Raw genomic sequence first — 17045 nt, forward strand, 5'->3', positions numbered from 1 at the left:
CAAGGGTGTAGAGGGCGGATTATTATTTAAAGAAATGTTGTCAAAAGTATCCAGGGAATCAAGTCCTTCTCTTGCAGGAACTTTATGATAAGCAATAGTACGAGGATTCTCAGTTCTGGGCCAAGGGAAGATATTTCCTCTTTGGAAGTCACCTATGTCACGTTGGAGCTTCCGTTTTTTGGTAGCTTCCATCCTGACCTCAAAAGCTTGAATCCTATCGAGCATTTGCTGGTATACAGGTGTAACTTTAGGAAATACAGTCAATTCTAAAATATACAGTGGGTGTTTGTTTAAGTTGTTGAATTGGACATAAATAACACTAATAATTATTATATATTTGGTGAACTCAGTGCTCACTCACACATTTCAATAAGTATAGGTGATTCAAGTTATAGCAATATTCTTTGGGTCAGGAGCTGGATTAAGACACATTATTTGATATGGATTTGAGTGGAATTTTGCAAGGTCTTTCAGCTGATAAGGACAACCTTGATGTTTTTGGTTTCAGTACCAACAATGTACATAATTCAAATAACACTGCAGCTGATAGTAGACAGAGATGTGGGTCGTTTTTTCAAAAATTAAACAGAAACATGAAGTCCCTAAGATCAAACATTTGGCACTTGAAATTATTCAAGGCCTACAAACTTAAAGATATCACACCAAGAGGTCTTAGGATCCATCTCCAACCACTTGTGCCAAATGTTGATACTCAGTTGTCACAGGATTGGGCTTCTGCTCAACACCAGGCCTCCATGCTTTTTGTTGACACCTTATCTAGTTATTATGAGAGAACTATTGAATCTCAAATAACAGAAATTCAAACATTTTGTTTGGAAGCTCAAGCATTTGCAACTGAAGTTTTTTTTTCAGGAACATATTTCTGATTTAGCTAAAGACTTAGCCAGTTTAGAAAAACAATTGATGAAGAGGAAAATACACAAATTCAATAGGGATTTAGCTGATTATGACAAAGGTAAACCCTTTGTCACATCCAAGAATGTTAGGTTTACTGACAGAACTAACAAAAACAATAAAGGCAGGAAAAGGCCAAGATCTATACTGAGGACAGAATCCACATTTAGTGGCACATCAGAGGATGAGACCTCATCTGTTACAGATTATGATGTACCCTCACGCCAGGCATCCCCAGCTGCTAAGAGAAAGCAGCCGGCCCCTTTAGACACAAGACACGAAGGGGAGGGAGGAAGCACAGAAATAGACATAGGAACATCCACTCTGCAGGCTTTACTACAACAAATTGTGAAACAATAAATAATGTTCTTAATATTTCATCATTTGAACTATCACCTGTACACTACCAAGTATTGAATAAAGGCCTCAATTTTGTTCCCACTGCACCTGTTTCGAACATAATTTGTTACAAGATGTTAATGATTTTTGTAGATTGTTAAACCTTAAGCTATTTTTTTCAGGTCATGACAATACTCAAAGATCTACTGGTTTCAAATTTGGTAAATCTACCTTTACACCACCCATGGATAAACATGTGTCCATCTTCAAAGAATGTGTCATGAAAGATTTACATTTTTCAACATTATATCAACCCATCAGAAATAATCTTACTCAGGTTGAGAGACTTGCTCTTTCCGAGCTTCAACATAACCATGACATTGTGATCACTCCAGCTGATAAGGGGGGAGGAATTGTGGTTATGGATCATTCTAAGTATAAGGCGGAGGCCTTAAGGCAATTGTCTGATACTCGTTATTACATACAAATGGTTGTAGATCCCACACCCAATTTTAAGGTACAGATTGATTCCTTTTTAGATCTGGCAATTGAGGAGGGTATCATTACCAAACAGGTTGGCAAACAACTTAAAGTAGATGAACCCATGCCACAATACCTATACCTTCTCCCAAAAATACATAAAGATTCCAACAATCCCCCAGGTAGACCTATTGTTTCTGGTAGAGGATCCTTAACAGAACCATTATCTGCTTTTCTTACTCATTATCTGAAGCCATTACTACCTATGGTCAGATCAAGGATTCAGGATACTACAGAATTTCTAAACATAATCCAGGATTCTCAGTTAGAAGCACACTGGTGGTTATGCACATTAGATGTTTCATCCTTATATACAAGTATCCCCCATGATGCTGGTATTTTGGCTATTTCATACTGGTTGGAGAAATTGGAATTATATTCCACTGGCTTCAATAATTTCTTGGCGAAACTTACGGAATATGTTCTGCGCAAAAACATTTTCTATTTTGATGGAAAACCGTATTGGCAAATCAAGGGTACTGCAATGGGGGCATGGCATGCTAACAAAGACCAAGTAGCTGATTTTGTAGGTTATTTGAATAACAATCCCTTTGAAATACAATTTACTGTCAACATTGAGCACCAAGAAATTGTTTTTCTGGATGTTGTGGTCTCAAGACTTTCAGACGATACATTGGCCACCTCTGTTCATAGAAAATTTCCTCAATATAATACATTGCTTCATGCAACTAGTTCTCATCCACACCACATCATCAGCAATATTCCTAAATCTCAGTTTTTGCGCATGAAACGCATATGCTCTTCACAAGAACAACATCAAGTTTGTAGACAAGATTTGGCTAATAGGCTTATTAACCGTGGATATACAAAGCATCATATTTCCAACACTATTGATCAGACGAACCATGTTACATGTTCCAATCCATTACAATATAAACATTTGAAACAAGATGACAATTCTAATTCTGTCCAACCAATTAGGCTTGTAACTACTTATGGAAACAATACATCGAGATTCAGGGAAATCATCAATAGACACTGGGACATATTAAAATCTCATGAATTCTTTAATGAGATTTTACCAGAGCTATGTGCGTTCTCATATTGCAGGGGACGCACTATACACTCTCGCCTTACTCATTATAAGAGGTACACACCTGAGATGACTGTCCAAACCACGTTATTTGGTGATCCATTGGTTGGCTGTTTTCCTTGTGGTCATTGTAGTGCCTGTCAACACATGTTAAAAACCAAAGAATTTTCTAGCAAAAACACATCAAAAGTTTTTAATATCACCATCTTTGGCAATTGCAGCTCAGATTGGGTCATCTATTTGGCCACCTGTACCTGTTCTGCTTTTTATGTGGGTCAGACATCCAGGCCAGTTAAACTCAGAATTAGTGAACACTTTAGTGCGATAAGAAATAAAAGGTTGTCTAATGCCCTATACAAACGCACTATGGATCACCCCACTACTGTTTTCAAATTTGTGATTATTGATAAGATTCAAATGCATAGGAATTTTAAAGCAGGTTGGCACACAAAGCTCAATAATATGGAAAACATGTGGATAACCAGATTAGGAGCATTGTTCAAACCTGGGCTTAATGAAATAGAATAATAATTATTTAGTTTGTGTGTACTTACTTAACCATCAATAATCCACACTCATTTTGATTGACATTATTATTCCTGAACTACTATGTATAGAGGTGAGTTATCATTATAACAATATTAATAGGATATACTCTTTATCCTCATGTATCATTATGTTGAATATGCCAATTAATTTTTCCTCATAATATTGCATTTTGATTCATTTTTATTCATTTACACTCATATGTATAAGTTTCATTTTGTTTTCTTTTCAGTTTTAATATTTAAATGTAGTCAATACCAGAAGATTTGCCATAAGTATTTAACTTTAAGGGATTTGTCGTTATATACTTAATTTTGTAATGTCTCTTTAAATCTTTCCTATTTAAGACCAGGATGTTGGATGCTACATAATTTTATGTTACAATTTATGAGCATTGAAGAAGGCTTTGTATAGCCGAAACCGGTCTGTTGGTTGTTGTGAGCCATTTATATGGCTTCACCTTTTTGAATTTAATTAAACTATTGTCCTGCTTTACCACTGTGCTGGTCCACTATTTGTTTACCTACTGTTTTGGTTTGGACCGAGCACTTTGTCCCACGTGCGTGCCTTTGGGTTGTTCCAAGAACACACTGCATCAATAGAACCTGACAATATCTCAGGCTGCCTTCTAAGTAGCATGAAACGTGACCTCAGGCCCTCTGAAATCACTGTTTAACTGTAGCCTCCAAACAAGCTTTGTCCCTCACAAATAGAGAACAGCAGCCATCATCCCTCTGCACAAAGGGGGGCATCTACAGACCCTGGAAACCACAGACCCATAAGTCTCACTAGTTTCATATGCAAAGCAATGGAAAAAATTATCATGGCACTAATAAATAGTGACATAGGAAGCCTCCATACACTTTTGTCAAGGTCAAGTCTTGTCCAGTCAACTGAGTAGACTTCTTTGAGAAGGTCACCAAAGCAATGAATAAGGGCAAAACAGTTCACACTGCCTGCCTTGCCTTAGCGATGGTGTTTGACAATACCTCACTCAGGCATTGTTGATTAAGTCAGGAGGTTAGGTATAAACCATTACATCACTCATTGGATTGCCAGCTGGCTCACAGACACAACCTAGGAAGTTAGAATTGAAGAAACCACCTCTCAGAGAGAAAGGTCACCTACAGAGTCCAACAGAGATCAGTCCTGGGACCGTTCCTTTTTGGCATCTACTTCTCTGAAGTCAAGGACAATGTTAAGGGCCTCTGGATAACCAAATTTGCAGATGATTGCAAATTAGATACAGTCATAGAGTGCCCCACCACTCTAATGTTCTCCTAGAAGGGCTAACACAGATAAATGACTTATGTCAGAGCCACAGACAAAAACTAAATGCCAAGAAATGCATAATAGCATCCTTTGGGAAGTCAGCCATCCGTGGCAAATATCACATTAACAACAACACAACACACACCTAAGAATCCCAGTAGTCAGAGACTTGGGGACACGCATAGACAGTAATCTAACCTTTGGCCATCATGTGTCTATGGTAGTGAGGAAATCATTCTATGTTGTGCAACTTATAAACAAAGTTAGGCATCTAGGTCCAAGGCAGTCATTGTTCCATTGTATTCAGCATTCATCATACTTATCATTGAGTACAATGCCCGCTTTGGTGTGTATCTAACCAGGCACATTCAATAACTGGAGCATCCACAGAGGTTCCTCACTAAATGAATGTAGGGTACAAATATATCCTATATGGTCTGTCTCAAAGCCATATCCCTGTATTCTTTCTCCTGCAGGATGTTGAGAGGAGAGCTATGCTTGGCATAGAAGGCATCATCTTATTCCACTCTGATGGACTACCTACATATCTGCAAAACATATAGCACCAGAATTACCTGTTCTAAAGACTTAAACCTGCCTGTGATATAAATACAACCTGCTGACGAGACAGGTATGTATCCCAGAGACTACTCCTTCTGTGGAGCAGGTTCCCCATCCACGTGAAGCAGAGTTCCTCCCTAACCCATTTTAAGTGTAACTTGGACAGTTAGATGGGGAACAGGAAATTCGTCCCTGATGTTCTTCGTGTTTCACTGTTGCAGTCATCACATTTGGGTTATCTGCCTGCAGGTAGCCCTCAGCCGGCCTGAATACCAGAGTCTTCGGATTTCAGCGTCGGATGCTATTGCTTCTTCCTTGAGGTCAGGTCATCAGGGGTGTAAAACATGCAGCTGACACCATTACATTAGTCTTTCTTGCCGTGCGGTGCCCGAAGCAGAAGCAGTTTGCAAGTGCTGGTCGGCCAGCTCCTGAAATATTCGTTTTCGAGTTTCAGACCCGAAGTCTTCAAAAAAGCTAAGTACCCCATTGGGGATCCTTTTTCTTGCTCTAACCAATGTCAGTAAAAGTCAACAATTGTCTTACCTGTGGAAAGCAAATACTTCTTTCTTACTGCATCCCCTGTTTAGGCCCAGACCACGACGTCCCTAGTTGTCAGTTTTGTGCTTTGTTCAATGCCTGGACTATTCGTTGTCGGGCTATTTTTGCAGCTAATTACTTTTGTACTCATTCTGTTTACTCTGAAATGGCTTCATCTAGCCATCCGACTACCGATCTTCTGAAAAAACATAAGGATAAAGACAGAGACAGACCGCATAGGTCCAAAACTGCCGACGACGCTTCCGTTAAGCTAGTCACCAGTCCGCCGGTACTCAGTGAGGCACTTTCGCAACCCCTGATACCCGCTAGTTATGATTCGGATGCCTCTACTGAGACCCATTCGGAGTCCAGTATGCTGTGAGATGCTTCTATGACTATGGAACCTGTGGATGTCTCTACCTTGGATGGATCCAGAGCTGCTGTACAGGCACGGGCTTCTGAGGGTGTATTCAGGCCTACTGACATTCATATTAAACCAATGCCACTGTTTTCATCCAGGCCAAAAACTCACACTACGCCTAGAAAACCGATGACCAAACAGCAGGCTAACAGGCCCATATGCCTAAAAAACAAATGTTTAGAATGGCTGAAGACCTTATTACCTTAATTAGGGGAAGCCAGCCTTCCCCCTCTAAGAGACCTAGAACTGATTTTCTTTCTGATTCTTCTGATTAGGAATCTGATATCTCTGTTCCTTCTGACTACCAAGATTTACCCTTATCTACTTATGAGGATTCTGATGCAGAGGATTCCATTCCCTCTGCTTCCCCTCCAGAAGATTTTTCTTTCGGTGAAACCTTGCACACTCTTAGGGAGCATTTCCACTGGGAAAGCCAGGATTACCCTGAGTCCAAAAAGAGAATTAAGGAATTCTTACTCCTACATCAACACAGGCCTTTAGCTATCCCTCCTGTTCTGGACATTGTGAATGATGCTTTCTTGGAATCGAGCCTTATCCCAGACACTTTACCTCCAGTTTCCAGAAAACCTGACAGGTACTACAGAGTACCTGACTCTAACAAGTTCCTCTTCAAGAATCCTTCTGCAGATCCAGAGACCATTTCCCAAGGACCAAAAGGCATTAAGTCTACTGCTGCCAAAAATTCTACCCCTTCTGATAGAGATTCTAGAGCCTTGGACAGATGGGGTAAGAAGGTATACACTTCTGCTACTTTGGCCATTAGGGCTTTAAATTGCCAGTTTCATATGTTAAAGTATCAGCAGCATATTATGGGATTACTTAGACAGAAAATGATGTTGATTCCTGACTGTGCTGAACACAAAGAATTGCAAGATTTAATGCATTCTGCAGAATAAGTTCATAGGTTCATACTAGGCTATCTGCCCTAGGGCATTTATAAGCCTAGCCAGAGTGTGTTTGGCTTTCGCCACCCATTTTAAATGAGTTTTGCTATGCCCTTTTTCGAGGTTAGTATACTGTGCCTCTGTCTAACAGTGACACAGAAGTGATACCTGGGGTAAACCTACTATCTCCCATCCACTCATCAAGATTCCTCTTGAAGAGAGTCAATGAGGGACTCTGCCTAACCTGGACTGGGATTTTATTCCAGAGTGAAGGGAGCCTCTGGGTTATGAATCTGTCCCTCCAGCATTTCCTATTTATTTCAGTGCTGAGGTTCAAGTCTCTCGAGCGTGTAGCTCAATGGGATTTGGATTTTCTTAGGTGCAGCATGCCCATTAATTCCGGGTTAGACATGGCTTTATACGTCAGGCACAGATCGCCTCTGAGCAGGTGGTATGCCACTGAGTAGAGCTGGAGTTTCTTTAACCAGGCAGCATATGGCATCTGTTTGAGCCCTTTGATCCTCTTGGTGAGGTACTTTTGGGGTCTTTCCAGTTGCTGCAGGTGTCTGTTAAGGTACATCCCAAAAGGGGCATTGTACTCAATTATGGGCCTGATGAGGGATGAGTAAAGAGGCACGATGACCTCCCCTGATCTAGATGTGAATCCCTTCATGATTAGGAGGGCTATATAAAATGTTTTTCTAACCACTTTGGCCACGTGGTTGTCAAATGAGAGATTGCTATCAACTTGGGTCCCCAGGTCCCTAATTACTTCTTCCATACTTAATGGATTACCACCTATGTGGTAATTTGTGGGCACTTTGTTTTTGCCAAAGGGGATGACTATACACTTTTTGGAGTTTAGCTTGAGGCCATGGCTCTGGCACCAGTTGTCTGTTTCTATGAGGCCCTTTTGTAGGATGCTTGTGTCGGCTGGAGAGTCTATTATGGCACCCAGTTTGCAGTCATCTGCGAACTTGGTCAGCCACAGTCCTTCCGTGTTAGCCTGTACCTCCATACTTTGCAATGTGGTTTTGATGCTTTATAAGCATCTTGCAGGGCTGCTGTCACTGGGTCTGTACTTAGAAGGCATGCTTGGCTTAAGGAACAAAACTTGCCAGATCATGTTAAAGCTAAATTACTGGACGCTCTCTTAAACCAAGACCGCCTTTTTGTCAACAAAGCAGAAGAAGTCCTCAAAAGGAAGGAGGAAGAAGCTAAATCTATGCAAACTGTTAAAAAGATTTCCTACAAGTACAGCCTCTCAGGTTCAGTAGGCATTGGCCTTCAAAGAACTGGTCCTTTCCAGTCCCTTCCATGCCTTTTCAGTTCAAACCCAGGAACAGCAGACCACCTAGGCTACAGTCTCAGACTACACACAGATCTAAGCAGTGGGGGGGCTCCCACTCCAAACCAAGGAGTAGTTACCCACCCCCCTACGGAAAAATGGCACAATGACTTAACCTTAAACCTTCCAAGCCCTGCTCTACTTCCTGCTTCTCTAGGAGGAAAGCTTGCCCTGCATGCAAAAAACTGGGAACTCATTACCCAGGGCAAATGGGTTTTGAACATAGTTTCCCAAGGATACAGATTCCACTTCCACACACTACCAACCCCAAATGGTTGGCCAGACCTACCCCCAAATCAATGGGAGGAGGCCCAACAGCAGGTTCTGTCTCTTCTCAGTATCAGGACTATTCAGCCTGTCCCAGCAGAACAAAGGGGACAAGGTTTTTATTCAAGACTTTTTCTGGTACCCAAAAAGACAACTCCTGGTGTCCTATCCTGGACCTCTCTATTCTCAACACCTTTCTGGTGGTTCCAAAATTCAGAATGCTAACTCTTCAACAGCTTCATCCTATGCTAGCCAAGGATGCCTGGCTGACAACCCTAGACTTAAAGGAAGCTTACCTGCACATCCCAATAAGAGAATCCTGCAGACAATACCTATGTTTCAGGGTGGGCTCCATGCACTTTCAGTTCTCTGCACTTCTCTTTGGCTTATCTACTTTGCCCAGGGTGTTCACAAAGTGTCTAGCTCCAGCTATTGCATTTTGCAGGCAGTGAAATATTCAAATTTACCCATACTTGGACGATTGTCTGATTCAGGCAGAAAGCCAGGACTTGCTATTGCAACACCTGGCATTCATAAAGAAACTTCTAACCTCACTGGGGTACACCATCAACGAAAAGAAATCTCACCTAGTACTCTGCCAACAGATTGTATTCCTGGGAGCAAGCTTGATTGTATTCCTGGGAGCAAGCTTGAACACAGTTTCCCAGATGGCATTCGTCACTCCGGAGAAACAAGTTTATTTGGCAACCTACTTCAAACTATTGGCCACAAAACCCCAGCTACCTGCAAGGAAAATACTGCAAGCTCTGGGGGTTCATGGCCTCTTGCATTCTACTAATTCCATATGCAAGACTACATATGAGGAAACTCCAATTGTATCTAAAAAGCCTATGGTGTCAACATTCTCAGGACCTGGAAACAATGATTTCTATTATTCCTTGTATAAAGACAGAGTTCCTCTGGTGGGCAGAGGCTTGCTTCCACAGCAAAGGACTCCCTGTCACTCTACCTCTGCCACCCAAACCCTAACAACAGATGCATCAAACTATGCATGGGGGGCTTACATGGCAGGGCAGTGCATTCAGGGCAAATGGAACCAGAGACAAATGCACCTGCATATCAATCAAAAAGAAATGTTAGCTGTACAGAATGCTTTGACAGCCTTCAAAGATCATATTCTTCCAGGACAACTACTGGTAAAGACGGACAACACCACAGTTATGTGGTACATAAGCAAGCAGGGGTGAACCCACTCGTACCCTCTCTGCAGACTAGCCCTGGCTCTGTGGGACACAGCCTTGAGCTACCAAGTACACCTACAAGCACAATTCCTACCAGGCAAGCTAAATTCACTGGCAGATGACTTAAGCAGAAATCTCATGGACCCACACGAATGGAAACTAGAACCCAAAATATTCAACCTCTTGAGGAACAAATGGGGGACTCCAGAGGTAAAACTGTTTGCCTCCCTTCAGAATTACCAATTGAACAAATTCTGCACAAGAACTCCCCACAGTCAAGCTTGGAAAGTGGATGCCCTGTCCTTTACGTAGGAAAGCCTCTCGGTTTATGCCTTTCCCCCTCTGCCTCTCCTGTCGAAGGTTCTACTAAAGATCAAACAGGACAAGCCAAGGACAATACTGATTGCACCAGACTGGTCACGCCGACATTGGTACCCCCTCTTGCACACTATGACACTGCTACAGCCATGGCACCTGCCTCAGACCCCTTCCCTGCTGTCCCAGCGGGTGGGCCAGATTCTGCACCCTCAGCTTCAAACCCTAAACCTTGCAGCCTGGCTAATTCCTTGAGCTCTCCCCTAGCATCCCTCACTAAGCAGGTACTGGATGTCATTCTGGAGGTAAGGAGGCCTAGTACTAGAAAATCCTATGCTGAAATGTGGAAAAGATACTGTTCCTGGAGCCAGGCTCAAGGGATGGGCACAGGGTTCCCAGCTTACCTCATATTCTACAGTATTTAACAGAAATGCTCCCCAAGGGCCTATCCTTCTCGTCAATTAAAATTCATGCCTCTGCCATTTCAGCACATTATAATACTAAGCCACCCTTCTTCTCTCACCCCTTGTTAAAGTAATTCCTTAGAGGGGCCAAAAAATTAAGACCCCCCCCCAGGAGAGCTCCCACTCCAGCCTGGGACCTTAACTTTGTACTGGAAAAGCTCACTCTTCCCACCTTTGAACCAGCTGCTACAGCAGAATTGAAATTCCTTTCTTGGAAAACAGCCTTCCTTCTAGCCATCACTTTAGCAAGAAGAATGTCTGAATTACAGGCCCTCATGACAGTGGAACCTTTCATTATCTTCCATGCAGACAGGGTTTCCCTCAGAACTAATCCTTCGTTTATGCCCAAGGTGGTGTCTTCTGTGGCCCTCAATCCGTCCATTCATTTGCCTACTTTTTTCCCTAATCCACAAAACAAAGGGGAGTGAATACTGCACTCTCTGGATGTGCACAGACAACTTAGATTCTATTTGGACAGGACTAAGCCTAAGAGAAAATCTTAACAGCTGCTAGTTAGCTATGCTGCAGGGGTAGAGGGGAAGGCCATTTCAAAGGAAACCATTTCCAAATGGATAGTCCATTGCATTCATTTCTGCTACAAGCACCATGGAAAACCTACCCCACAGGGGATAAGATCACATTCCACCAGGGCTGCATCTACCTCTGCGGCATTTCTCAGAGGGGTCCCTACCAGGGACATCGTAGAAGTTGCTACCTGGAGCTCTGTACATACCTTCACCAAGCATTACCACTTGCCTATCTTTTCTAAATCCAGAGCTGGATTTGCCACTGTAGTCTTGCAGGGATTAATAGCTGGCCCTAATGCTCTTTAACTTCCTCCTCCATTCCTTAGCTTTGGGTACCAACCGAAATGTGATGACTGCAACAGTACAGTTGTGTACACTTATTATAAATGTAGATGTTTGAGTGTATTCACTGTTGCAGTCCTGGTTACCCTCCCTCCAGCCCCCTGACTTCTCTTGGTTCTACCTCTCATTCTTGTTGTTATAGTTATTTTTTCTTGTGTATTTGCTTTTTGATGGGGGTTTTACCATACCAATTAATTGCTTCCTATTGTGTGGGCACCTGATATCTGGGGCAAGAAAAACTGATGTAATGGCATCGGCTGCATGTTTTATACCCCTGATGACCTGACGTCAAGGAAGAAGCGACAGCATCTGACGCAGAAATCCGAAGACTCTGGTATTCAGGCCAGCTGAGGGCTACCTGCAGGCAGATAACCCAAATGTGATGACTGCAACAGTGAATACACTCAAACATCTACATTTATGGTAGGTGTATTACCATACCAATTAATTGCTTCCTATTGTGTGGGCACCTGATATCTAGGGCAAGAAAAACTGATGTAATGCCATCGGCTGCATGTTTTATACCCCTGATGACCTGACGTCAAGGAAGAAGCGATAGCATCTGACGCAGAAATCTGAAGACTCTGGTATTCAGGCCAGCTGAGGGCTACCTGCAGGCAGATAACCCAAATGTGATGACTGCAACAGTGAATACACTCAAACATCTACATTTATGGTAGGTGTACACAACTGTACTGTCTGGCACCCATGTCTCTAACAGACATAAGTAGCCTGTAAATAGTTCATATCCCAGGCCCCTGCATGTAAATGTTTCATCTCCCAAGCACCTGCTTACACTTACCAAGGATACTGGAACTTGTCAGAGATTTTGGATGCTTGGTTAAGCTTACAAAGGCACCAATGATCATTAGCCTAATACACACCTGTGCATCTGTGAACCTGTGATTGAATAACAGCTCATTGTCCACATACATTCCCATAGCCTTAGCTGCTGGGTCAATTTACAGGGGTGCATTGTCTAGGCAACAGCTGCAGGGAATGTCATGCTTGCATAGGTTCATAGGTTGGTACTAGGCTATCGGCCTTTGGGCCTATACAAGCCTAGCCATAACAATTCCCCTGGCTGTTTCTTCCCACACTATTTACTTCCCTGGACCCCTGTCTAGTAGGGCGACTTACGTGATCCCCGGGGTGAATTTCTTTTCTCCCATCCAATCATCAGAACAGAAGAATACCTGGATATAGCAGCTGAGACTGTTGTATATCCTGTAAGAATACTTGTTAACTGACTTGTAAAAGTCACGTGTAATTTCTGTACACAAAGGTGGACCTAAACTTGACTTCTCAAACTATAGGCCAACCTCCATGTTATTTCCCCTGTCCAAGATATGTGGAAATGTATTTGCAAAGAAATCCTGGGCAAATGAAAAAAAAAATACCAATAGCTCTGCATGGCTTCAGTCCTGGTGATAGTGGAAGCATTTCTCAATGCAGTACGTAAGCAAAGAAACAAATATATAATAGCAACTCCCTTCATCTGCCTATTAGACTTGCAAAGATAGAAGTAGAAACACTTTAAACCTGGTGTTTGAACTCTTCATACCATCTGCTGTTAATTAAATTTGGAAAACTTGGTATAGGTTATAGTCCTATAAATGAGTTAACCTCACTCGGAGATCTGAAGCTGCCTAGTGTAAAGATAATTAATTTTCTTTCCAATACAATACAGAAGGAGAGTATCAAGGGTCCAACACAGGACTACTTTAATTTATCAAATTTATCTATGACATGGCAACAGTAATAAACAAAGTAACTGCTGTAGAATACATAGGTGATACAACACTTTTATGTTCAGCACACATATGTTCAGCACACACCCTAAATCATCTCCAAACAATAACACAATAGTTATTCAATAAACTACAAAAATAACTAATGGAATCTCAATTAACACAATGTTAAAACTACTAAATAAATTATAAGGCAGAACTGACATACCTCACAAAAATATTTCAGAATTCACCAAAACTTCAACCAAAGGGCCAACCAAACCAAATTGGTAAACATTATCTTCAGTCTAACTGTACACTGTGTATTACAAATGTCCATATACAGCTATGGGTGCCCATGTACAATATATACATATACATATATATATATATATATATATATATATATATATATATATATATATATATATATAATTTATGTCCCTTCATGTGTGATATCAGCAGCTTTGCCTCGTGTGTAGTATGGATTGCCATGCAGTGTGAATTACTACTATTTCTGTACCTTATCCTTGCACAGTGTTTGGCTTAAGCAGGCACTGATATGTAATGAAAATGCATGGTGACTCAAACACTTCAAAGACTGACAAAGAAAATTGTTACTGCTGAGTTTTATCACCTGCAGTTTGTTTTCTAAGTGTAGCTGTAGAGTCATTTATGTGTGACAAGATTATTCTCTTTTGAGACATGTATAGTATGTATAACTCTGGTATTAAAAATTTATTACAAGCATCCCTAAACCACATTCAGTGCCCGTGTTGATACATGATTTGTATTTTTTCACTGTCATTGTAGCATGGATGGTGTTGCCGTCTTTGCACAATGTGCAATAATAGTATTCTGGTGACAAATGTATTTCCCCATGCTGCCAACACACACCTCTGTTACCGTTGTCCCTTTACAGTGTGTAGTATTAGTATTCCAGCAACAGATGCGATGTGTATCCATCTGTCCACCATCCCTTCTGTTTGAATGGTACCCTGGTTCTTGCTTGGTATGCGGTACTGTTATTAATATGGCCCATGTAGTGCTTTTCTCCCTCTGTCATTTCTGTACATATGATAAAAGGATTTGAGGATGGATGGATATTTTTGTCCTTACACAGTGTGTTTTAAGTCTTCTGGCTAATGTACTATTGTGGTGTGTTTAATATCAAGAATTGTGTTTCACTGTTACTCAGAAGGCCTGGGCCAAGCCTTTCAAAGGTCAGTTGTGATTCACAGATCTACCTGGTTATCAAAATAAGTGTTCACGCTTCTGCACAGCATGTGTTGTACAACTCAGCATCTCTTTTGGTACACTGTATGTGTTACCAGTTATATAGCATCTCTGTCAGTGCACAGCATATTTTATTGATTGTTTTGCACAGTGCATGTCATCTATGTTGGTGCACTCTGTGTGTGTGTGTGTGTGTGTGTGTGTGTGTGTGTGTGTGTGTGTGTGTGTGTGTGTGTGTGTGTGTGTCAGTTACTAGTTGTTTTGCACAGTGCATGACATTTCTGTCTGTGCACAGCATGTCTTACTAGTCATTTTGCACAGTGCATGACATCTCTGTCAGTGCACAGCATGTCTTATCAGTTACTTCACACAGTACATGACATCTCTGTCAGTGCACAGCATATGTTACCACTGCCCTTGCACCACCTATAATGTCTGTGTTCCATTAAAGTATATGTTGCCACCACATTGAAACAATCAATTGTGTCAATGTGTTTGCAGAGTCTGCATTGTTAGTGATCTGAAACATATACCATATGTGTACATTCCTTTATAGTGCATTCTGCATATATACTTGCCCATTAAAAAGTACATTTGTGTCTGCTGCTGTATTATGTGTTAAAGTACGACTTATGACATGGATAACTATGTGTTTTACGTTTTTCTAATAGTATTTTTGTGCTGTTTAAAACATCTTTGTCCCAGTGCAGTTTGTATTACCAGGTTACATTCTAGTGGCTGATTACACAATAGTGGATCACTTCAGATGGCTGCACTACTTCTTCAGATGCTTAATTACTGACTGCCATTGTCAGCGAGAATTTACTGTAACTGGTTAAGAGTTTCACAATAGATGTGTGTGATGTTAGGGGTGGTGTTAAAGTGGTGTGCAAAACCTCCTCTACATGTAAGCAATTGCAGATAGTACTTAGATTACTTCTCAGCTGGATGTTTTATGTGTAATCAGGAGTTTTGACTGCTTGTGCAGGATTTCCAGAGTTTGTTTCATTAGTGCATCTTTCAGTTAGTATGGTTCAGTTCCTTGTGTTTTGATCAGTTGCACAGTTGATCATGCAACATGCACTCTTGTTACTAGTGTTATTGCTCAGTACATTGTGTTTGTCTCCTATATTAATGTATACTACCAATGTCTCTGAAGCACATACAGTATGGTATTTTACCTGATATGTTATTCAGCTCTCGACACTGTGCACATTACAAGTAACCTGGCAGTTTGTATGTGTGTGTGTGTGTGTGTGTGTGTGTGTGTGTGTGTGTGTGTGTGTGTGTGTGTACACTATGCATGCTCTTCACTGAACTACACAGCATACTTACCAGTTTCCTTGAAGAATTTTCTGTTATTGCTCAGCATGTTCATCTTTGTACCGTGTATGTCACTAGTGTTTCTGTATAGCATATGATGCTTATGTTTCAGGGCTGCGTGCCTTTACATGGTGAGCATTGCCAATACCTATGTACTGCTTGCAGTATCCAGGTTTGTACACAGTATATTGACTTAATCTTACTTTGCTGTTAGTGGACTTCCTCACTGCATGTGCTATATGACTTAAAGTATTTGTGTGCACACACCATGTGCAGTATCTTGTTCCTGTACAGTATGTACATCATGAGTATTGTTGTATCTCACGTGGTACTGCTTTCCCTACACAGTATGTTTATAAATGCTATATATATCATGATTTGGCATTACCTGCATATGTCGTGTGTTATGTATGTCCTTCAACCGTGTATGGAATAGTCCCTCTATTTACACACGATGGTTTTCTGCCTGCACTTTGTGTTTTACCCTATACTTGCTTCTGGCATGGTCTTTGTGTTCCTTGGCATTATATGTTATTATTGCCATGCATATTTAAAATGCCTGCAGTCCTGAGCGTGAACAGTACTGTTTCAAGTTTATCTTATGAAGCTAAGTCTAGAGAGAGGGAAAAGGGAAAGAGAAATATAGAAAAAAATAGAAAGTGGGATAGTATATGATATAGAAACTGTGAAGTGTTTTATTTTTCAGGCCAAAAGTGAAGCTGAGGCCACATGTGCAGCCCTGGTAAAATGTGGAAAGGCAAGCTATGCTGCAACGGAGGATATGGACGCATTGCCATTTGGGTGCAGTTCATTGCTGAGAAACCTGCGAGCTGAGAAAAACGGGTAACAAATCATACTGGACATAAAAATGAAATAAGCACTTCCTATTATTATCCAAATATTACGAAAGAGCTTTTTGTAACAGTAGCAATATTAACATAACTCTAGGATTTGCATACTGCTGTATTGCCTTATATGTGCTCTGTTTTAAAGTGCGGTGAACAAGTCTGCTGCGTTCACTTTCTTTGCCTCTTCTGTCAGGTGGCAGGTGAATGGTAAACAAATGGGTAAACCAAATGTGGATTTTTATCCACCTAAAGCACCTACCTAAGAGGGTTTTGAAGGCTTATATGAATTCTCATCAGTGAGCTCTGATAACAGCATATCACAAACAGAATCCTGGGTCAGGTTATAATACCTC

General features: G+C 41.2%; 1 protein-coding gene across 3 annotated transcripts in view; it reads left to right on the forward strand.

The window, feature by feature from the left end:
• Window positions 1-17045, forward strand: part of LOC122798472 (flap endonuclease 1-like) — a 444201-nt gene that overhangs the window by 216027 nt on the left and 211129 nt on the right. For all 3 annotated transcript variants that reach the window (XM_044067423.1, XM_044067425.1, XM_044067424.1), the window contains exon 6: window positions 16551-16687. In XM_044067423.1, the coding sequence (XP_043923358.1) occupies window positions 16551-16687 (137 nt within the window). The remainder of the gene's footprint in view (window positions 1-16550; window positions 16688-17045) is intronic.

This window comes from Protopterus annectens, chromosome 3.part1 (assembly GCF_019279795.1).
Source record: "Protopterus annectens isolate FY-2018-M chromosome 3.part1, PAN1.0, whole genome shotgun sequence".
Taxonomy (NCBI): domain Eukaryota; kingdom Metazoa; phylum Chordata; order Ceratodontiformes; family Protopteridae; genus Protopterus; species Protopterus annectens.